Raw genomic sequence first — 24,830 nt, 5'->3', positions numbered from 1 at the left:
ACAGGAAATGGTAGCAACATGGCCTGTGAGAGCAATCTTAGACAATGAAAGATGCTTTTAGGGGGGAAATGGGGGAGGGGCAGGGGGTGGGGGGGTGGGAAGAGATAGCATGGGGAGAAATGACAGATACAGGTGAGGGGACGGAAGGCAGCAAAGCACACTGCCATGTGTGTACCTATGCAACAATCTTGCATGTTCATCACATGTACCCCAAAACCTAAAATGCAATAAATTAAAAAAAAAAAAAATTCAAAATGCCATGCAGGCAGTGCATTGACCTTTATGATGGATTGCTTCTCCCATGATCTTGCTTTCTTATCCACCTTCCTTTACTGGCCATTTGAGGCATGCAGCAATAATTATTTTGCAATAAGAAAAGGGGAGAGTTAATGGTAGAAGACTAGATCTCTGTGCAATACAACCTTGAGACTAGGGATCAGGGGGAAGATGACTAGGGAAGATGACTGACAAAACTGTGGAGGACTGTGTGTTCTGTATCCTCAACCTGTCTTGTATCCATTCTTTCTTTTTTGCTCCATGTTTCAACCTTCATCATTTCCCACTTACAAGCAGCCACTCAATTGTTCTCCCTACTTCCAGTCCTGCTCTCCACTGATTCCTTCCCCTCATTGCCCTCAGATTGATCATTCTTTAAGTAAAATAAAGTCATTCCCCTATGAAAAAAATCTTTCAGTGGCACTCCATTACATTTCCCAATAAAAGTAAATTTCTTGGCCTGGCCTCCAAGGCCCTTCATGATCTGGCCCAGTCTTATCATGTCTCTGCCCTCGATTCTTTTCTCACGGACCTGAGGCTTCAGCCACAATGAGAAAATAGGTCCTCCTCTCCAGCATACTATGGCACTTTCTTCTGTGCCATTTGTAAATGTTGTTCCCTCTGCCTGGGACATATTGGCTGGCCTGACATACCTCAGGTCTTTATTCTATGTTCTCAAAAGTCATCTTGTCCCTCTGCCTTTTCCCTACTCCAAGCAGTATAACAACTCCCTCTGCTATCCTTTAACATGTTGTCCACACCTTAACTATGTAGCATTTAGAATGTTATATGGTGACCATTAGTGTTTATGTTGACTTCCCTAATGTGAGCTCTTTAAGGGCAAATATTTGAACTTCTGGGTATTTGTATCCCTAGTACTCAAGGGAGTGTTTAGGTTTTAATAGGTACTCAACAAATGGAAAAAAGATTTCAAGCAATATTTAAGTGTCAAAGCTACTCATTCCCCTCATGTCTAAGCTTACCTCATTCCCAGTACTCTTCCCCAGAGAGTAATCACTATTAACAATTTGATATATTTAATGTTTATTGCCCCAAGCATGTTCATATAGGTTCAAGTTTATAATATGGTGGGATCTTAATGTATTTTTTACAAGATAACTGTACATATTTCCCTTTTTTCCTTTTCTATCAAAGTGTAATTTATATACAGTAAAATACATGAATCCTAATGATATGATGCATTTTTATATTTATACACTCATTGTAACCACCATCCGAGGCCAAGATATATAACGTTTCCATCAACCAGGAAAATGCCTCTTGCATCTTTTTGCAATCCATCTCTCCCCGGCATGTAATGACTGATCTGACTTTTATTACCATTGTAGTGATATGATCAAAATGGTATTACCAAAAGGCAAGTCTAACAGTGGATCGACATTACAGCAGTCTAGGCATTCATTTACTATATACTTCTTGAGCATCTCCTCTGCACCAGGGTGAAACCAGAAAGATATGCCCTAAGCGGGGACCAGAATAATAAAAGACATGGTCCTTGTCATTGAAGGTCTTGAGGATAGTCACTGGAAAAAGCTGACTAGAGGAGGTGGCTTAGGATATGGGAAATGTCAAGAGCAGTGGACTCTTAACCAAAGACCTGGAGGCGGGGGAGGAGGATCCACAGTACTGAGAATCTGATGTGTCTCAAGACTATAACTAGTTAAGACTGGACCACGGAAAAGCTTTGAAACCTACAAGCTAGAGTTTGTACATTTTTTCTGGGATGCAGAGCTCTTAGGTGGAATCGAAGAGAAATAGGACAAAGCTTGTCTGTATGCTTGTTTGGTTATAATTACCTTTTAAGCGAGCTAAAGGGAAAGGAGGATAAAAGGCTAGGGAAACGCAGAGGTTGTAGTTGAAATTGCCTCGTTTTGTAATACTGCTTGCTTCTTGAGAGCTTTTGGCCTTACAGTTGGGATTGGGGTGGGAGTGGGCACAGGTAAGGAAAGGGCAGATATTTTCCTTTTCAGTTTGTCTTTGCTTTGGGAGGATAATTATGATTTAGAACACAGGGTTCTCAGTTTCACAGAGTGAAAAAATACGGCAACAGTTCCACACCTTAGGAAGAAATATGTTATCTAGGGAAGGGCAGGATTGAATGACCCTCCTTATGGGAGTGAGAAGGGCAGTGAAAAAAGGAAACTACATGTTTCATTTAAGTCCTTAAATGAAAAACTCTTTGTAAACATGGCCTCCTCCTAGTTCTCTTTTACCAAAAGAGTGCAAATGAGAGACCCAGGCAGTCAGTCCCTTTGTAACTGCATATTGGGAGCTTGGAACACAGTATCTCCTGGATACAATGTTGGAAGTGGTGATTAGGTTCCCAGACCTTCCTCCCCAGGAAAGCCTTTTTAATCCTTGATGTCACTTAGCCATAGACATATTGTGTTTATCATTGTTTCTAATGGGAAATGGGTTTGAGTTTCCAACTTGATTTGTTGAAAACATATTCCTTCCACCTTCTTCCTCACAAGTTGGTGTGGACTGTGGTTCCATGAGGGGTGGGGACACAGTAAGGGCTCCAGCAGAGAGGGTGAGGAGCTGAGGTAGGCGTGGTTCTTCACATATGTCAATTTTTCCTATTCATAGATTGGCTACATTTACACAGTTCAGTGCAGCATCCACTTAGCCATGTATGGTTATTGAGCACTTGAAAGGTGTTTAGTCTGTCAGTGGGTGCTGCAACAGACAGTGTGAAATATAATATTTTGGATATATTGAGTAAATTATTAACCTAACTTGTTTCTTTTTATTTTATTTTTTTAATGTGGTGACTTGAAAATTTAAAATCCCATATGTGACTTGTACTATATTTCGGTTAGACAGCAGTGTTCATCTATATTTCTTCTTAAGATATTTTATTATGTTCATATCCTAGGAATTGTTTCTGAAGGACAATCCTTTCTCTAGAAGTTCTGTTTAAAATGAACATCCCTCCCATAAAGGACTCATTTGTGCATGAAAGGTTATCATACAGTTTAGAGTTGATGGCTTGATAACCCTTGCCTGTGGGGCAAAATATGAAAGCATCCCATTCTTGTTTGTATTGAAAGCCAGTTTGGTTGCTTAGTCTTTTGGATGCAGTTGGTGATCCAACTGGTTGGGTTAGAAGTCTTTTCCTGGGCTAAGTATAGTGGAATATGTATGTGAACGAATGTAACTGCAGTAATTCAGAATTCCGTTTATGATATATGCTCACCAATAGCACTAAACGTTTCATGCTTTCAGTGTTATTAGAAATATGTAACATGTCCCTTGTTAGATTTATATAGCTACTTTGCCCAAGAATTCTCAGGAATAGTTTTCGTTAGGAAGTGTAGGATAAAGAATAAATTCTCTAGTTTGGCATAGTGTAAAACTTAACAAAGGGGAATCTGTATCACTGCTATTTTTGAAGGCTTTCTTGGTGTTGCCCAGCAGAGCCCTCATTTTATATCATGGCAGGTCATCAGTGGCATTAAAAGGAAGGAGAGAACTGGAGGGTTCCTAAGATTCTTATTTCTGACAGTCGTTAACTTTCTGAAAACTTAATCCTCCTAGTGAAGGTTACGGGCGTGATTGATTGTTATTTTTTTGGTAACTGTAGTGGCTCCCATTTAAGGAATAAGCACCAATGTCTAATTCTGAGGCTGGGTGGATTTATAGATAGGCAGATGAATAGTGTCTGTAAGAGGTAGGACCATTTTATAGCCCTAGTTTTGGATCCTCTTAAATCCCATCTTATAGTCAAAGGTGTTGTCTAGCTTATATAGCATATCCCTGTATTTCAGATATGACTTGACTTATATCTGCTTCCCTGCAATAATGAACAATCTCAAAATGGTTTTCAAATAATAGCAACTGACATTTATTGAGTAATGCTCATGTACAGGGCAACGTGCCAATGAATGTAAAATGTTTATTTAGTTTCTCTTCCTAGTCAGCCTGTGTACTGGTATTACTAGGTACTATTATTATCCTCATTTTATAGGCAAGGGAACCAGGGTCCAGAGAGGTTAATTACACAACCAATAGTAACCCAAGTCTGTCTGTATGCCAGTCTATTCAGTGATTAACCACTTCACTTTTCCTATCAACTGTGACAGACATTCTTTTTGATAACTTCTAATTGGTATTTTCTCATTATGATGCATGTCCTAGAGCCATCATCTTTTAAACGTAATTATCATGCTGTTATTTATAGCTGCTTTTAATGTAATAGTGCTTGGTATTGTAGCAAGCATTCAATGAATGAAAATTATTACTGCTAGTGCTATTATTTTTAATATTTCTCTGACTATTGCTAGGTGAATATTGTGGTGCATTTGTTTATGTAACACTTTGACCTTTGATGTCCCACAGTTATGCCCCTACTAGTGACAGATGTAGAGCTGTTGAGACTCTGAGTTGATGGAGTATGAGATAGTTGAGGACTGGAGGATGTGAACTGGGAGCATAGGCTGAGAAGGCCCTATAGGAATAGTGGTAGGTTTGTAAAAGCAGCAGGGTAGTCGTTGGCTATCTATTAATAATAGCCACTAGAAACTGATATGCCTTCTTCACTTTACCAGTCTCCTGATAAATGATTTTCTTGTGGCAAAAAGAAAGATATTCAGTGTACTCCACAGTAGCCATTTGTCTTTTCTAATCCACAGCCTCTGGTGGAGGTAGACATGGTTTTTTAAAAGGCCTGGATTACCATTATGCCTTTACAGAGTTTTGTGTATCAGCCCGAGCCTTATCTGCTGGTGTGGTCCTCATTTCAACCACTTCTCCCATTCTCCTCAAGCCACACCCCTGTCGTAGCCAAATCATTGTTTTTTTTTCCTCCTGGGGTAGAAGGAAAGATGGCCTGGGGTAGAAGAGTGGAGTTTAGAGAAGAAATAGAGATGTCAGTCAGTGGGGTCTTAAACAGAGAAACATTGCATGAAGACTTTTGGGTGATGCGCCAGATGTTTATAGAAAAAGTAGAATTCTATATCTTAAGCCATTTTCCCCTGGTTATACTACTCTTTAATGCCAGCTGCTCGTTCATTATCTATATCCCGCCCTGTAGCTCAGACAGTTCAGTGAACTTAGTACCAGGGGCCAAACGCAGGATTTGAATGCAATTGAACGAAAGACTTGAAACATTTCTGTTTGTGCAACTAAAAAATGGTACTATTAAGAAAAGTAAATATGATTTATTAAGGTCCTAAGATTTACTGTTGAGCTGCTTGAGCAAAGTTACTAATATTTATCCTGTTTGTCCTTGACTACATTTGAAACTAACTACCACTCCCTTCCAGAAACTTATCACTTCCTTTATTCTGTTGCTCCAAACCCTCTCTGATAATTCTTTCTCTGTCTTCCAAAGTCTTTCCCTTGGTGAGTGTATCCTGCTTCATTCATGGTTCCAAATATTCCAGCGCACACTGATGCTTCAACGTCTAGATCTTCTCACTCAGGCATCTCAACTGACTGCAGGACATCTCCACACATCTCCACCGTCTATCCTGGTATCAACACACAGTCAGACCTCCTCTGTCATTATTCAGCTTTGTTTTTGTTTGTTTGTTTGTTTTGCATTCCATCTTCTCTGGCTTATCTGCTATCCTTTTGAAATTTCTCTTACATGTGTTCCTTCAACTCAATTTCTGCTACCATCACTTTAATCTAGGTCTCATGTTTTTATGCTTTGACCACTGTATCAACCTTCTAACTGGACTCCCAGGTGCCTCCAAAATTCCCATCTCCACTCACATCAACTGCTAAGTTTCTAAAAATGTTGGTTTTATCATATCACCCTCCCCAACAGCCTTCAGTCTCTCCATGACTATGAGGTCAAGTCTAAATTCCCCAGCCCGCCATTCTGAGATCCCTAGGATCTGTTCCACTGTCGGTATAAACTTATTTCCCACAGAAGCCCTGCACTGTCTCTTCTACCCTCTGAGTGTATCTCCCCATTCCTGATGCCAGAACTTAGAACATCAGTTAACCAAAGGAAAAAGAGATACAGAGCTAGGAGAGCTGAAGGCCTGGGGGAGGAGAGGAAGTGAACTGAAAGCATTCCATTAAGGGTGTCACTTAAGGGTGAGGACATGACAGAACATGCTTTAAAATGCTGTTATAATGATGAGAAGTTGCAGAAGGAAGCGGGGCTGGGAGCTGGAGTATGACCTTTAGTGTTTGATTACCCTGAACTCTAGACCAAGATGGTTTGATTTAAATTGGCCTGAAGTTGCCTGGAGGCACTGCAGTTTAATCAGAAGGGCCAGTCCGTCTTGGAATTTTTGTCTCTGCCAAAGACAGCACACATAACTAGACAGTGGACAATACGATGATAGGGAGAATATCTAGCCTTTGATATAGCCATGACATTGAAAAGTGGAGACCTCTTCTGTTTTATTTCTTGAAGGAGGATTTGACTATATGTAGAGCAAATCTCTTCACTTTTCTTAATAGCTTACATAGGTACATAGACATTGTAAACTCCATTTCATAGTGAGTGTGTTAAGAGTAGATTTAGGCTATTGCTAGGTACTTTTATAAAATCAGATTTTTAAAAGTAGACATAGTACATCCTGTCTAGATTATACCATCCACTGTCATGTAATATGGCAAACTGTGTCATTGTCAGTTCAGTAGCTCTGTCAAGAGTGCTGGACTGGAAGGCAAGAGATCCGTGTTCTTAGCCTGAATCTGTTACTAATTACACACATGACCCCGGGCAAGTCACTTAACCTTTTATGGTGTCAGTTTCCTCATCTATTAAATGAAGGGATTAGAAAAGATTATTTCCAGGGCTCCTTCCGAAAAAGTACAGGAGAGAGCTATATAACTGAAAGGCAGGAAGTGGAATAATTGAGGCTTGGAATTCAGAGTGACTTAAAAATTACTTTAGGCAAGACATGGTGGCTCACACCTGTAATCCCAGCACTTTGGGAGGCTGAGGTGGGAGGACCTCTTGAGCCTAGGAGTTTGAGACCAACCTGGGAAACATGTATCCACAAAAAATAATTTAAAAAATATTAGCCTGGCATAGTGGCACATGCCTGCAGTCTCAGCTTCTCAGGAGGCTCAGGTGAGAAGATCACTTGAGCCCAGGAGTACAAGACTGCAGTGAGCTATGATCACACCACTGCACTCCAGCCTGGGCCACAGAGCAAGATCCTGTCTCAAAAACAACAACAACAACAACAACAACAACAACAAAACCTTTTAATTTTAGAAAACAGGTCCCGGATATGTTTAATGTGCTATATCACACACTTAGTGGTTACATTGGTAAATGTCTCTCCATCTTATTGATTCTGTTTGCTGCGAACAATTTGATAATGTTCATGACAGAGTCCTATCAATAGTTACTTTGGAAGAGTGAGAGTGAGGGTTTGGTGAACAGACAGACTGATTTTGTATTTTGTTGGGATGTTCAACAATGAATGCATGGTACTTTCACCAGATAAAAAGTAGCTCATAACAATTTTTTTGAAATAATTCTTTTCATCAGCTTTTACTTAGTTCTGGGATACATGTGCAAGATGTGCAGGTTTGTTGCAGAGGTAAACATGTGCCGTGGTGGTTTGCTACATAGATCATCCCCTCACCTAGGTGTTAAGCCCAGCCTCCATTAGCTATTCTTCCTGACGTTCTCCCTTCTCCCAGCCTCCTCCACGGACCCCAGTGTGTGTTATTCCCCCCATGTGTCCATGTGTTCTCATGGAAGAATTTTTCCTAAGAGTTAGTCCTGGGGAAAGAGATGCTGTGTAATCTTCAGAAAGTAATACATGGACATTCTGCTATCTCATATGTGCAACACTTTCTGCAATGCTTATGTGGCTTAATCTCATTCCTGTCCATGTATGTTTTTTCCAAGACCAACATTTTTTATTATTTTATGTATTTGTCCATAAAATGACCCAAAATGTAACCAACTGAACGTGTGATTTTCACAATAGCAGGTTTTTTTTTTGTTTTTGTTTTTGTTTTTTTTCCTGATAATAAGTATTAGTTGATAGCTGCAGCTGAAGTAGTCTGAGAGCGGGAAAGGAAACTTTTCACATTTACATATGACCAAGTTTAGTAAGTTCTAAAATGTTTCTGCTTCAGTAGCAGTGCAATTGACTTTTGGAGGGAGGAGAAAAACTTCTAAAATTATTGGTTTCTGCATGTTACTGTCCACTGGTGAAGGTCAGATTTCTTTTGATCTTATCATGTTTTCCAGTAAACTTTGAGAAGTATGCTGCTTCATGATTTTATCCTAATTCCCTGGGGTAAGAATCGAAAACATAAATGTGTTTTGCAAATTTTCCAGATCGTTATGATTGTTTTTATGGCTAGAAAACCTCATACTAGGTATTACTTTAAAGAGATCAGTAACACAAAATGGTAAACAATGTGTCAGTGGAATCAAACTGAATCTTTTTTTTATCCAATTTTGTTGAACGATGTGATCATGCAAGTCTTTAACTGTCTGCTGAAGATCAGGGCAGCAGGCCACAGACTGTTAAATACCTTTCTGCAATATATTGGGAGAGGTCAATTTCTTAAGAACTTTGTTAAAAAGTAGAAGGCTCAAGTAAGATAGATTTGTTTTATGTTTTCTTGGCTGGTGGTATCTCCTGAAGCAAATGGAGGAAAATTGGTAGATCGAACCACAGAATGATAGCATTCAGAGTTCTCAGGGAGATAACTGATTTAATCAGGTAAAATGGACTTTGCACATTTTGGCAAGTTCAAGACACCAAGAAAAGCCCTTGCAGAAGCAACTTTTACAAAACAGAATCCAAGAGAACTGGTTATTATTATTATTTAAAGATAGAGTCTTGTTCTGTCACCCAGGCTGGTGTGTAGTGGCGTGATCATAGTTCACTGCAGCCTCAAACTCCTGGGCTCAAGAGATTGCCACTTGGGACTACAAACACATGTCACTATGGTTGGCTAATTTGTATGTTAATTTTTTTGTAGACAGAGGGGTCTCACTATGTTGCCCAGGCTGATCTTAAACTCCTGGGCTCAACTTCACTCCTCAGCCTCCCAAGTGTTGGGATTACAGGTGTGAGCCACTGCACCCAGTCTGGATATTCTTTAAAAAATTATTTTAAAGCTACACTAGTACATTTAAAACACAGAACAGTAAAATACGTCCTTTGAGCATTGAAGTATATTAGTACCTTGTGTCAAGTGAGAAAAGCACAAAAAAAGTGAAATCAGACCAAATTGCTATCAGAGTATCAGGGAAAAAAATTTTGTCAGGGTCAGAAAATATAAGCAAAAAGGAAGTTTTTAGAGGAGGTACAAGAAGGCAAACAGTTTCATTCTTGTAATGATGTAATGTATTTTTAATGTGTACTTCATAATTGTAACAACCTCCTTTGTAAGTGTGCTAGCTGTAAAAATCATTTTACAGATATTAACAGTTTAAGGTGATTCAGCTGTCACAGTGTTCTATTTCCTAAGAGAGCAAGTAAACCTTGTCTTTGTTATCCGAATTGGAGTCCATTTTAATTGTGAGGAGAAAATTCTTGAAGTTGAGAAGTTTTAACTTGCCCAAATATTCAGGGCAAAGACCAAGAGAAAAGTCATTTGTCTCCTCAGGAGACAGAGTTGATTGGAAAAGCAGGGCTTCTTATTTTTCGTGTCATTCCATCTCACTGGTGAGTTTACCAATGTGGGAACAGTTTGTGATGACAAAGATGACAGAATGCTAAATTGAAGAAGAAAGTAAGTTGGTTGAAAAATACTTTTGGAATTGATTTATGCAAATTTTCTGGGCTGTTACAGAGCAAGTTTTCCCCAAACTTATGGAGAGCAGATGGAAAAAGGAAAATAGTTTATCTTTCAACGAGAGAAATGATGGCCCTGCTAAATTTAGACTCCTTGGCTTTAACTTGCGACATCTGGGAAAATACTCAAATCTGTTAATCATCTAGTTTGTATAACTACCTAGAAGAGCCCAACATCCAGGATAGACCTCTAACATGGGCTTACGAATGGCGAATATTACCAGACTGACTTAATTTCCTTTAATAAAAGATAAAAAGTTTTGTCAAGGAGAGGAGAGCAGCATACATTGGCTTTCCGGATGTCAGCAAGGTTTTTCATTCATTCATTGTGAAGGACTTCCTAACAAGCTAGGAAGATTTGAATTGGACTGCACTGCTCCTTAGGGGAATGTCCAGATAGGCTGTGGGATGTATGTGCCTAAAACTGGTCAGTGCAGTGGCTCAGAACCAAGTCAGGGGGGCATAGCAAATGGAGCCTCCCAGCAGCAAGTTCTGTCACTGCTGTGGGAAGGAACCTGGCTTGTGAAAATTCATAATGTACAAGGATTCTTTCTGCCCTTTGGAAAAATTCACTGCCAGTCCCTTTAAATAGCTACCACTCTAGAGAATCTTACTCATTCAACTCTTTTTGATTAATAAATAGTCAATTCACATACAGTTTGTAAGGGTTACTTTTTTTGTGGTAAATTAGGTTACAGCTGCCCTAAATATCTCTATCAACCGTTACCTTGGCTGGGGAAATTAACAGTATGTTTATTAAACTTGTATATTATACTGGGTTATAACATTATAACATTTCCCAAATGTTAGCAAGGTTGCTAACATTTTGGAAAAGTAGACTGCAAGTGACCTTTAGAGATAGAACAGGAGTTTTCAGAAAGGCCTCTAACACCACTCCCACATCCCCTTTGAGGACAGTTGATCTGCTTTTATCTCTTTTACTTGTTTTTATTTCCTGGCAAGATTTAAATGGAGGAAAAGGCTTCTCTATTTAAAAAAAAAATAAAACTCAATAAAAATAAATGAATCAGAGAAATGGCCTGGCTAAAATGGGATGAAGTTCAGGAAGGACAAGTACTGGGATACTGAGATTTAGGGGAGCCGCTAAGTAACACCCCTTCCTTTCCCTCCTCCACTTGAAATCTATTGAGAAATAAGATACAGAAGCCAGCCAGAGTTCCAAATAACAGCTTTATTCCTGATCAAAACTAGATGATAGGCTATAGCCTAGATGTGTGTTCATGAAAGGCTTCCGAGTAGTTCACATATTGACACACCTCCCCTATGGGTCTGTTATAGGGGCAGAACCTGCCCCTTAAGCACCACATCAGAGAACATACCAGAATATTCAAAAGAGCTTCAGCAACAGGCCTGCAGAGAGCATGCCAGTTTCCTGTTTGCAAACCAACCAGTCAGATGAGAAGGTGGAAATGTGGGTGCAGAGGGTAATAGAAAATATTGCTTTTAGGCTTTGCCCTTCTGAGGAGAAAAGTGCAAATTCTCTCCTTCCTGTGGTGATGTAAGTGGAGAATAAATAGCTAGTGGCTAGTCAGATCTAGCTGTGACAAGAACCCAGGCCACACTGATAGATAGAAAGGCCTATGTTTTTCTGTTGGCATGAAAAGACATTTTTAGTTGACTATGGAAATTTAAACCTAGCCTGAATTAACGTATTTACTGAGACAGAGACTTTTCTGTTCTCTTTCTGTAAGTCAGATTTACATAAGGGATTGTTATAGGGCATAGAATTATAAGATACATAAGTCCGATTTATATTAAAGGAAAATATCGAATTATAGGATATAAAAAACTGCAAGGGTCCTTAGAGTTGGTTTTTCAGTGCTTTCATTCCTTGGGTGAGGAAACAGCTCCAGTAGGATTAAGTGACTTACTCTGGACCATTTGCCAAGCGACTTAGTGACAGCTAGGAATAGACCAGGCCCTTCTAACTCCTAATTCACTGTTCCCCACACCTAATTGTTCTGTACTTAGATGTCAGAGAAAGTAGGCTTAAATGAAAATGAAATTTGAAAACTTTATTAAACTTGTAAACTACTCTAACAAGACATATCTGTGAAGTAAATATAAGCTTACCATGGAGATAGTGTGGGTTCAATTACCAGACCGCCACAATGAAATGAGTCACAAGAATTTATTTGCTTTCTCAGTTCATAGGAAAGTTATGTTTACACCATACTGTAGCCTATTAAGTGTGCAATAGCATTATGCCTAAAAAACGATGTATACACCTTAATTTAAAATATTTTATTGCTTTAAAAAAAGTTAACGATCACCTAAGCCTTCAGCCAGTCATAATCTTTTTGCTAGCGGAGGGTCTTTCTTCGATGTTGATGGCTGCTGAGTGATCAGGGTAGTTGTTGCTGAAGGATGGGTTGGCTGTGGCAATTTCTTAAAATAAGGCAACTGTGAACTTTGCCGCATTGGTGGACACTTCGTTTCGTGAAAGTTTTCTCTGTAGCATGCAGTGCTTTTCGATAAAATTTTATCCACAGTAGAACTTTCAAAATTGGAGTCCATCCTCTCAAATTCTGCCGCTGATATATAAACTCAGTTTGTATAATATTCTAAATTTATTATTGTCATTTCAACAATGTTCACAACATCTTCACCATGAGTAGATTCCTTCACAGGAAACCATTATCTTTGTTTATTCATAAGAAACAACTCAGTCATTAAAGTTTGATCATGCGATTGCAGCAATTCAGTCACATCCTTGGGCTTCACTTCTAATTCTAATTCTCATGCTCTTTCTGCTACTTCTGCAGTTACTTCCTCCACTGGAGTCTTGAACCCCTTAAAGTCATCCATGAAAGTTGGAATCACCTTCTTTGAAACTCTTGCTGATGTTATTTTGACCTCCTCCCATGAATCACGAATGTTCTTAATGTCATCTAGAACAATTAGGTGTGGGGAACCCTTCCCAGAAGGGTTTCAACTTTGCCCAGATGCATCACAGGAATCAGTATCTATGCAGCTATAGCTCTAGAAAATGTACTTCTTAATTGCCTTACACAATGTGTTTCTTAAATAATAAGACTTGAAAGTCAAAATGACTCCTTTACCCATGATCTACAGAATGGATGTTGTGTTAGCAGGCATGACAACAACATTGATCTTCTTGTATATCTACATCAGGGCTCTTGGGTGGCCAGGTGCATTGTCGATGATCAATAGTATTTTGAAAGGAATATTTTTTCTGAGCATTAGGTCTCAAGAGTGGGCTTAACATATTCAGTAAGCCATGCTGTAAACAGATGTGCTGTCATCCAGGCTTTGTTGTTCCATTGTGAAAGCACAGGCTGAGTAGATGTAGAATAATTCTTAAGGACTCTTGGATTTTTAGGTTGGCAAATGAACACTGGCTTCAGCTTAAAGTCACCAGCTGCATTAGCCCCTAACAAAAAGCCAGCCTGTCCTTTGAGGCTTTGAAGTCAGGCACTGACTTCTCCTTTCAAGTTATGAAAGTTCTGGATGGCATCTTCTTCCTGTAGAAGTCTGCTTCATCTACATTGAATATCTGTTGTTTAATGTAGCCTCATCAGTGATCTTAGCTAGATCTTCTGGATAACTTGCTATAGCTTCTGTATCAGCACCTGCTGCTTCACCTTGCACTTTTATGATATGGAAGTGGCTGCTTCTTCTAGCTTCAAAGTTTCCTTCTTCAGCTTCTTCACCTCTCTCGGTCTTCATAGAGTTGAAGATTCATTTCATCAACTCTAGGAAGAGTTAGGGCCTTGCTCTGGATTAGGCTTTGGTTTAAGGGAATGTTGTAGCTGGTTTGATCTTCTATCCAGATCACTAAAACTTTCTCCGTATCAGCAATGTGGCCGTTTCTCTTCTTACTCCTGTGTTTCCTGAAGTAGCACTTTAAATTTTATTCAAGAGCTTCCTTTGTATTTACAATGTGGTTAACTGTTTGGTGCAAGACGCCTATTAGCCTACCTATCTCAGTTTTTGGCATGCCTTCCTCACTACGTTTAATCATTTGTAGCTTTCGATTTAAAGCGAAAGAAGTGCAACTGTTCCTTTCACTCGAACACTTAAGAGGCCATTGTAGGGTTACTAACTGGCCTGATTTCAATATTGTTCTGTCTCAAGCAATAGTGAGGCCTGAGGAAAGGGAGAGAGACAGGGAACAGCTGGTCGGTGGAGCAGTTAGAACACATACAATATGTATCGAATAAGTTCACTGCCATCTTATATGGGTATGGTTTATGGTGCCCCAAAATAATTACAATAGTGACATCAAAGCTCACTGATCATAGATCACCATAAAAGACCATAATAAGGAAAAAGTTAGAAATGTTGCAAAAATTACCAAAATGTAGCAGAAAAACACGAAGTGAGCACATGCTGTTGGAAAAATGGCACTGATAATACAGGGCTGCCACAAACCTTCAGTTTAAAAAAAAAATAAATGCAATTCCTTTGAGGTTCAATAAAGCAGAGCACAGTATAATGAGGTATGCCGATATACAGAATGTGTGGAAGTGTCTCTAGTTCAGTGGTTTAAATTGGTGGGCTCTGAAGTTGGGCTACCTGGATTCAAATCTTGGTTGTGGCATTTCCTAGTTGTTTGGCTTGAACAAGTTGCTTCGCCTTCCCAAGCCTCAGTATCCTCATGTATAAAGTGGAGATAATAATAGCACCTACCTAGAGGCTGGTTATGAGGTTCATGTAAGAAGGATGTCGAATATATGCTATGCTTAGTATAAGTGAGTTCCTAACCTGTAAGCCCTGATAAATATTAGCTATCATTAGTGATCATCATGATCATTTTACCTCGGAGAGACTTAAAATTTGACCTGTGAAGATAATAAACCCTTAGCTTAGACTTCTACCTATCCCAAGTTACTCCTTTGTCATAAACCTCCATTCTATAGGCTTCTTATAATCATCTTTTACTGTCTGACCTTTAGCCCCGTGCTTTATCCTGTCCTATTTGTTTCACATGTTTCTCATTTAACTCTTTCATCTGCATTCCCATCCTAATTCAGGTTTTGATTCCCCAGGTGTGGCTTATTATTCAAGCCTTCTAGCTGCTTCTTCCCCTCCCACCCTTTATTTATTTATTTATTTATTTATTTTGAGACAGGACCTGGCTCTGTCATCCTCCTGCCTCAGCCTTCTGAGTAGCTGGGACCACATGTGTGCACCACCATGCCTAGCAATTTTTTGTGTGTGTGCATTTTTTATAGAGATGGGGGTCTTGCCATGTTGCCCAGGCTGGTCTCAAACTCCTGAGCTCAAGCAGTCCACCGGCCTCGGACTCCCAAAGTGTTGGGATTACAGGCATGAGCCATTGTACCTGGCCTCAAGCCTCCTAGCTTCTTCTGACTACAGCTTCACTTTCCTCTAGGCTGTCCTATATGTCACTGTCAGACTGATTTTCTTATTTCCCCCTGCCTTGGATTCTGTAGTGTGTCTACTGTCTGCTGCTTTAAGGCCAACCTCTCATACCTGACCTGCAGGTCTCTGAGGAACATCAGTGTTCAATAGAAATACAATGTCAGTCATACACATAATTTAAAATTTCCTAGTAGCCACATTAAAAAGGAAAAACAGGTAAAACTAATTATAATAAAATAGTTAACCAAAAATATCCAATACATCATTTCGACGTGTAATCAATATAAAAATAATGAAATTTTTGGCATTTTGTTGTTCTGCATCCTCGAAATGCCAAATGTATTCTATACTTATATCACACATCCATCCAGACTAGCCACATTTCAAGTTCTCAATAACCACATGTAGCTAAAAGCTACTATATCAGATAGTGCAGCTGTAGAATGTGACTCTCCACCACATAAACAAGACATACCTATGTTTCACTTCTTCCTTGTTTGTTAAAATAGGAATGGTGATGCCATGCCTATTTTATAGGGTTGCCGTCAGCCAATGTGAAGTGTGAAAGTGCTTTGTAAGCAAGCAGTAAAGTTCTGGAAGAATGTACGGAAGTTATTATCAGGAGTAAAGGTTTTTTACTAACATAAGAATAGAATATCTTTGGAGTACAGTAATTTGAAAGAAAAAAAAAAAAAAAACACATTAAGGAGGCAAATTAGCTGTCCTGACTTCATTTGTGGAGAAAAAATAAGCAATGAATGGAGAGTATAAAGGTATACTCACTATGTCTTTATAATTATCTTTTTGGAAGAAATTTGTCACATTAATAAGATTCTCTAAATACTTCAGTAAATCTGTGGGCCTTATTTTCTTCAGCATGTTGAGCAATGGACATAGGGATATTTGGTTCTTCTCTTGATATAGGGAGCTGGACCCCCACCAAGGAATTCATTGCTCTTGTTAGTAAATGTAGCCCACATACTTTGTAGTACTAGGTAATAATGGCATTAAAAATTCCCATATTATCCAATTCATTGCGAAGAATAGCAATTAACCTAAAAACAGAATGTCAGAGATTTAGACATAGAAAGTATTAATATTTGGGCCAGGTGTGGTGGCTCACACCTGTAATCACAGCACTTTGGGAAGCCAAGGCAAGCGGATCATCTGAGCTCAGGAGTTTGAGACCACCCTGGGCAACATGGGGAAAACCCGAATCTACTTAAATACGGAAAGTTAGCCAGGCGTGGTGGCGCGCTCCTGTAGTCCCAGCTACTTGGGAGGTTGAGGCACAAGAATCGCGTGATCCTCGGAGGCAGAGGTTGCAGTGAGCCAAGATCATGCCACTGTGCTCCAACTTGGGCTACAGAGTGAGACTCCATCTCAAAAAGAGAGAGAGAGAGAGAGAGAGAGAGAGAAGTAAACTATTAATATTTGTAAAGTGCTTTCATTCCATATTCTAAAGGAAAATTTGAAGAGTAGTAATATTCTGACAGATTGATGAATAACACAACTAACAATCAGGACACATTGTTTTAAATACTGATGAGTCATAAAGTGGTACCCAAATTTTATCCTAGCCCTTTACCAAATCAAATAGTCCACTAGTTTTTCTCTAATTACACCTTGAACTACCACATGGTCCTTCAGGAGTTCAAATTTAATATATAAGTATTGTTTCCAGTGTGGAAATAAGATTGCTAAATGAAGTAACTACAAAAACAAGAATCAATTTTTATAGTGGCTTCAGGGTAAAGGATCCCCACCCACCATTTACAAGTTTGCCAAAGCCAAAAACTTCAACATAATGCATGACCCTTTTTATCTTACCTGTCCCTCTAATTAGCTACTAAATCCTTAGGACTCTACCTCTGAAATACTTCTTTAATCTGCAACCTCCTCTCCATCCCCGCTGCCCTAACTCAGGCTTTCATCACTTTTCTCATAAGCTCTTTCAGCAGTCTCCAAACCAGTTTCCCTGCCTCAAGCTTCAGCCTCTCCTCCACCCCACAATTTATTCTCCAACTACCAGCAGAGATCTTATTAAAATACAGGTCTGATCATACCACTCCCTGGATTTAAAACCTTGAGTTCTTTCCAGGGCCAGCAGATAAAATCCAAACTGCTGAGCATGGTGTACAAAGCACGTTATAGCCAGAGCCCAAATTACCTTTAATCGGCCTTACCTCCTGCCATGTGCCCAGAGCAATGATATTCAGATTACTGGTGGTTCTCCAGTGAGTCCTATCCTTTTACGAGATCTGTTCTTTTCCCTTGAACAGTCCCCTCTACCCCTCACATCAGTGAGTTTCATGATCTTCGCTTCATCCCATAAGGCTTTCTCAAATGTTCCGTTTTCAGTGAGAAGCCTTCCCTCACTCTCTGGTCACTTGTTCTTCCAGTCTCCATAAGTGCGTCTCCTATTCCTTTATGGCAGGAATCCCTCAAGAGCTAATTCCTCTCTATCTCCCCAGCACATAGCATTCTGCCAGGTATAGCATAGTCAGTAAAAATTTGATGAATAAATACAAGAAAGGGCCAGGCGTGGTGGCTCACAGCTGTAATCCTAGCACTTTGGGAGGCCGAGGTGGGCAGAACACCTGAGGTCAGGAGTTTGAGATCAGCCTGGCCAACATGGTGAAACCCCGCCTCTACTAAAAATACAAAAATTAGCCAGGCATGGTGGCATGCGCCTGTAATTTCAGCTACTCTGGAGGCTGAGGCAAGAGAATTGCTTGAACCTGGGAGGCGGAGGTTGTAGCCAGCCGAGATCGCACCATTGCACTCCAGCCTGAGCAATAGAGTGAGATTCAGTCTCCAAAAAAAATTAAAAATAAAATAAAGAATTGATCCTGCCGGGCGTGGTGGCTCAAGCCTGTAATCCCAGCACTTTGGGAGGCCGAGGCGGGTGGATCACGAAGTCGAGAGATCGAGACCATCCTGGTCAACATGGTGAAACCCCGTCTCCACTAAAAGTGCAAAAAATTAGCTGGGCATGGTGGCACGTGCCTGTAATCCCAGCTACTCAGGAGGCTGAGGCAGGAGAATTGCCTGAGCCCAGGAGGCGGAGGTTGCGGTGAACCGAGATCGCGCCATTGCACTCCAGCCTGGGTAACAAGGGCGAAACTCCATCTCAAAAAAAAAAAAAAAAAAGAATTGATCCTATCCTCCACCCAAATGTATACCTTTCTCTTCTACCCCAAAGAAGAAATCTCATTTCCTAATTCAGTGTGATTTATAATTAACTACTGATAGTTCCAGATATTTGAAAAGATACTTTAAATCATAATGCATCCTTTTCACTGAAGTTTAGTTTGTCTAGTTCAATAAGATTTTCCTTGGGCCATAAAGTGTTATTCTCATCCCCTATATTCTCAGTACTAAAAGTCATATATACAATTTGGCCAAAGGAGCACCTGGAAAGCTTTTTTTTTTTTTTTTTGAGTTGATGTCTTGCTCTTGTTGCCCAGGCTAGAGTGCAGTGGTACAATCTTGACTCACTGCAACCTCTGCGTCCCGGGTTCAAGCGATTCTCCTGCCTCAGCCTCCTAAGTAGCTAGGACTACAGGCATGCACCACTACACCTGGCTATTTTTTTTTTATTTTTCATTTTTAGTAGAGATGGGGTTTTACCGTATCAGCCAGGCTGGTCTAGAACTCCTGACCTCGTGATCTGCCCGCTTCGGCCTCCCAAAGTGCTGAGATTACAGGCGTGAGCCACCATGCCTGGCCCTTGGAGTGAATCTTAACCAAGATTGCCTTGACCTTGTATGGTTATGCAGGTTGTGTTCTGTTTAATCCTAGGAGGCACCATTCTGACAGATCACGATATGAATGACTCTTTGCAAGTTGGTATCATTCTCAGCCTTACACAGTGTCCCTGCTTATCAGATCTTCCTCCAAGCCAACTGGTTTGCTCAAGGTCACACAGATATTTCATAACAGGGTCCATAGGCAATAACCTGCCCCCTTTCTTGCCTCTCAGTCATTCTACCAGTCCAAATTGCTTTGGAAGACCATGAAACCAGAAAAGAGGGATGTAGTTGCATGGGTAATGTACTATATGCCTTCGGCTAAATGTGAAATTCCAATGGTTTGGTTTATCTCAGTATCATTTGCTCTTGCTTTCCACCTCCAGCTGTACTGGCCTGTTTGGCATAACTTCAGCATTCAGTATACACACTGCTGCTCTCAGGCTCACTGAGGCTCAAGTGGCTGTTCCACTCTGTGGCCAGGCTGTGCTGTCTGCTCTCTCCCTTGCTGGCCCATTCCCCTGTGACTTCCTGTTAGCTGCCACCTTCTTCTTTTAGCTTCTCTTCTCAGCATTTTTTGCTGTTTTGTTTTTATAGCCATTGCAGACCAGTCAGCATGATCCTTTCCTTCCTTCTATTCTACAAGCCAATCAATCACAGCATGTTGGCTGTTGACCTTGAATCTTTGGTTCTTTGCTGCTGTTCATAGCTGCTGGGAGTGGCTAGGGGATGCTGCTTCTTTGCCAAAACTTTTTGTTATTCTTTCTCCCCTTATTCTAGATCTTGAGCTTTCTGAATACTTGAAGATGCCAGAAGGGTTATATCCAAATAAGTGTGGCTCTTTTCCTATTACTATTGCTTAAAAATGAAAATACTGCTTGGGTGAAAGAATCTTGGTTAGAAGAATTAATGTAGCTCAGACACTCAATATAGCTAATTGTTTGTCTCTATCAAGGACAATGCATTTAAAAAATAACTACTCCTTCCTCTGCCTCTTACTCTCATCATCACTGTCATCAAGCTAGGGTAACAGGTGTGTTGGCAGGTTTGGTTGAGCCTGAACAGAGAACTGGACCTCTTGAGCCACAGTCCTTCAGCCATAATGGACGAAATATTTTTTGCTTTAGTTCTTTGCTTTTGATTATTAAACCTAGCAGGTCTTTCCAAAACTGCTTGCTTTAGTTATACCTGATCAGTGAAGATACAGAATAGAATTAGGTTAAGGAGCAGTTAATTTCTTAGACTTGTGATACTTTCTGTTTAGTGGTTGTTTGCATTTTATATATTGTTCATTGTGTAATCAAGAAATTCTTTGTAAATGTTTGGTTTGCAGGTTGGTTGGAAGGAAAATCATGCAACATTCATGAGCGAACTAAAAAATCTTCAGGCTTCTGGACTGACTACTCTGGGTCAGGCTCTAAGATCCTCATTTGATTTGTTAAATCTCAATAGATTAATATCTGGAATAGACAATTATGGACAGGTAAAAAAAATTTGAGTGAGTACAGCTAATTTATTTTTGTGGCTTGGGGTAAGAATTTAAAATTGGGCATAGTTACTAAGTTTTCTGCTACTTTTCATAACCTTCCCTAATGAGATTCATATTACCTTTTAAATATATACTTTTAAAAAAATCCCTCTTTTTTGGTTCTCATATATGGCTTGATAATAGAATAGCTAAAATTGTCTGCCATGAGATAATCAGGTATTTGAGAATGTTGTGAATAAACTGCTGATAAATATCGGAACAAGACAATTGGAAAGAAACTTTTGATGTCCTTAACTCCTCTGTCCCTCCCATTTTGATGAAAAAACTCTAGGATAAGAAGACAGAGTAGCATTTGCTATTGCTCGCATTGTCCTTTTCTCCTCTAAAGTCTGTGCTCACAGTAACCAAAGTCACTCTCCAGGTTGCAGCGTGTAAGTTACTAGTGTCCTATCTGTGGCAGGATTTTGACTCAAGTGAATGGATTCATGAGGATGGATGATAATGCCAGTAAAATCTTGTAATATTATTTCATGATTACTTGGAAAGCAGAGTGAAAGAGGTATTTGAAAGTTAATGGTTTGGGGAGTTCCTAAATTATAAGAATTCCTCAGGTTATGCTGAATGTTACCTCTTCAGAGGTTGTTATTCTGATACCCACCCATTTCGTTCCCTAATCATTTCCTCCTTATTTATCCAGACAAATGTTATCATTTACTTAAGAGATCATTGGCAAGGCATATGTAAAAGTTTAAATACACTTTCATTACTTTACATGGCTCTAATGCTTTTTAAATGTATTTTAGGGAAGAAATCCATTTTTTTTAGAACCATCTATTTTAATTACCATCACAGATGGAAACAAGTTAACAAGTACTGCTGGTGTTCAAGAAGAGGTGAGATTTTTTTTTTTTTTTTTTTTTTTTTTTTAATTTTGCTTAAATGGCAGGGAACATGCAGCTATTTCTGTGGGAGGCATTTCCAGTTAAGAATAAGTTTGGTCAAATCACCCATCTTGGTAATCCTTGAAAGATTGCTTAATTTTGTTGAGTTGCATGAAAGAAAGGTGAACCCTTTAATTCTTAATTTTTACATGGGTTGTTATGATTATGATGAACATTTTTCACATTTTTTCCTTATCAGCTCCATCTTCCTTTGAATTCCCCTCTGCCTGGAAGTGAACTAACCAAAGAACCTTTTCGTTGGGATCAAAGGTTATTTGCCCTGGTGTTGCGTTTGCCTGGAGTGGCTTCTACCGAACCAGAGCAATTAGGGAGTGTACCAACTGATGAATCTGCCATCACACAGATGTGTGAAGTCACAGGAGGTATTGGCAATGTTTAATGTTTCCGAGAAGAATTCAGAGCACAGGGTATATTTTTCATTAAATGCCGTATCCAGTCTTTACTTGTTTTCCTTCAAAGCCTTTTAACTGTTGCTTAAGGTCATCATTGGTATGATATTGGCTGCTAATGTAGTTATGATTATTTCAAGTTATATTTTAGGCCAGGCGCGGTGGCTCAAGCCTGTAATCCCAGCACTTTGGGAGGCTGAGGCGGGTGGATCACGAGGTCGAGAGATCGAGACCATCCTGGTCAACATGGTGAAACCCCGTCTCTACTAAAAATGCAAAAAATTAGCTGGGCATGGTGGCACGTGCCTGTAATCCCAGCTACTCAGGAGGCTGAGGCAGGAGAATTGCCTGAGCCCAGGAGGCGGAGGTTGCGGTGAGCCGAGATGGCGCCATTACACTCCAGCCTGGGTAACAAGGGCGAAACTCCGTCTCAAAAAAAAAAAAAAAAGTTATATTTTAGGATTTTAAAATGCTTATATTATGAAATCATATTTTATTTGATCAAACTTATGCTATTTATTTTTCCTTTGGGGTTAGGTCGCTCCTACTGTGTGAGAACACAAAGAATGTTGAATCAATGTTTAGAATCTCTAGTTCAAAAAGTTCAGAGTGGTGTAGTTATTAATTTTGAAAAAACGGGACCAGATCCACTTCCTATTGGAGAAGGTATAGTAGATAACTTTTTTTTTAACCCTAAAGCATTATATAGGAGAATGAGAAGATATTAAATAAATTGTATAGACACAGTCTTCACTATCCACATGCATTTGAGTGGTTACAAGCATCCATCCAAACAACTACCATACATTCACTGCTTATATATATGTGTCAGGTGGCCAAATTCTAACAACTTTAATTTCATGTTGAATGTTCCTAAAAACATGTTTCCTTTTCCTGGTGCATTTTATATTCCCTGCTCCCAGTCTTTGGATGACACTAACTCATTCACCTCTTTATTCACAAAATGTCTGGAGATTCACTATAGTATGCACTTAAGAAATAACCTGGTGTTGGTTTTTTGAGTGCCAAATATGCTAAGCCATTTTTATGAAATCTGTCTTGTTAGTTTCTACACCTCAGCAAGAGATCGTGAATGTTTGTCCAGGAATTGCTCATCTTCTCTAAGATCCTACTCTAGTATTTTCCTGGTCACTTTTTTACTTTGAAGTTAAGGGTTGAGCAAACTTTTTCTAAATGAGATTTCACAGAAAGTTCGACATCCCAAAATTGATGAAAGTAGACTGACTTTTGCATAGAGGCAGTAAAATCATAGCGAATCTCCAGATAGTTTGTGAATGGATGTTTGTGATTACTTGAATGCAAATGGATTTGAAAGCACCATGGTAATGCATTGCAAAAACAGAGCTCCTAGGAAGTGTGTGTGTGTGTGTGTGTGTGTGTGTGTGTGTGTGTGTGTGTGTAGAGAGAGAGAGAGTCCATTATTATTACCACAGTGCTTGTCTAGCCTGATTTATATGTTTTAATTGCCTTCACCAAGAACAAAGAAGCCAAATGCAAGGACAGAAAGCTATACATTTCTGTCTGAAGCAGTGGCTCCTGTGGCTCCTGATCTTTTGTTGTTGTTGTTACTGTTTTGCTCTTTAGTTCCCCATCCTTTTGAGAAACTGTTGGATAAAATATAGACCCTTTTCCCTATAAATATACACCCACAATTTTGTGTATAATCTCAGAGTTTTTTTGGACTTCCAAGTTAAGAACACCTGCCATAAAAGACTGAGGCCCCACAGCCTATTGTAAATTAACTGTGTAGGAGGGGCATGTTACACTGCTAGCAATCCAAAATTTCATGCTCACTACCTTAGCATAAACTGGGAGCTTACATATTGAAATCCTAGTGGGATTTGATGTCATGTAAATGGCTCAGATTTTTTTTTTTTTTTTCTAGTTCCAGTTCTCCTTTGTCCAGAGTTCTTAACCTTTCAGGTTCTGATGAACGAACCCTTTCCTCAGAAAAATACACATTGTCGGAATTGTGAGCTCAACTTCAGGGAGGTCCTCGAAAGCCATTACACATTTTCTTCCCTAGTGCACAGTGGACCCATTAAATGTCTTAGCTTTGAGGCCTTTAAGCCATGCCACAGGCAACTAAGTCTTCCCTCCTTTGCCTTCTATCTCTTACCAGAAGTCCAGCTTTGCCCTCTATCTCTTACTGGGATAAAATCAAGGGAGGACTTCCTTTATTTTCTGACACCTGTCATTCTTCAGTTGCCTTTGCCACTTGAGCTGCCCTTTTTGGATGTTAAGAAATCAGAAAGAGGCCGGGCGCGGTGGCTCAAACCTGTAATCCCAGCACTTTGGGAGGCCGAGGCGGGTGGATCACGAGGTCGAGAGATCGAGACCATCCTGGTTAACATGGTGAAACCCCGTCTCTACTAAAATTGCAAAAAATTAGCTGGGCATGGTGGCACGTGCCTGTAATCCCAGCTACTCAGGAGGCTGAGGCAGGAGAATTGCTTGAGCCCAGGAGGCGGAGGTTGCGGTGAGCCGAGATGGCGCCATTGCACTGCAGCCTGGGTAACAAGGGCGAAACTCCGTCTCAAAAAAAAAAAAAAAAAAAAAAAAAAAAGAAATCAGAAAGAGAAAAAGAAATTACTTGTTTAAAGTAATGCTTAAATAAGTTATTCAAATGACTGGTAATTTAAGAAAAATGAGACTCAAATCATTAAAACATATCTTTTACAAATATTATTACTGAAAGGTTATATAACTCTGCCTTGCCCTGATTTTGGCGGGGGCGGGGGTGGGGGGGAGGAAATGAAATATGCTAGTTTAAATCATTAAAAGGCATTCAGGATACATGATTCAGT

The 24,830-nt window shown here is 39.7% G+C and overlaps 1 protein-coding gene across 5 annotated transcripts in view; it reads left to right on the top strand.

Annotated features, from left to right (window-relative positions):
* Positions 1-24,830, top strand: part of INTS6L (integrator complex subunit 6 like) — a 63,106-nt gene that overhangs the window by 5,197 nt on the left and 33,079 nt on the right. For 3 of the 5 annotated variants that reach the window (XM_039464101.2, XM_003940749.4, XM_003940750.4), the window contains exons 3-6: positions 20,496-20,645; positions 21,455-21,544; positions 21,792-21,975; positions 22,540-22,668. In XM_039464101.2, coding sequence (XP_039320035.1) covers positions 20,496-20,645; positions 21,455-21,544; positions 21,792-21,975; positions 22,540-22,668 — 553 coding nt within the window. Of the gene's footprint in view, positions 1-135; positions 19,333-20,495; positions 20,661-21,454; positions 21,545-21,791; positions 21,976-22,539; positions 22,669-24,830 lie in introns of those variants that run through there. The other 2 variants (XM_074391968.1, XM_074391969.1) reach the window with 2 other exon arrangements.

Source organism: Saimiri boliviensis, chromosome X, assembly GCF_048565385.1.
Source record: "Saimiri boliviensis isolate mSaiBol1 chromosome X, mSaiBol1.pri, whole genome shotgun sequence".
NCBI lineage: Eukaryota > Metazoa > Chordata > Mammalia > Primates > Cebidae > Saimiri > Saimiri boliviensis.
The sequence above is the reverse complement of the archived record's forward strand: the minus strand, read 5'-3'. Positions and strand labels throughout refer to the sequence as shown.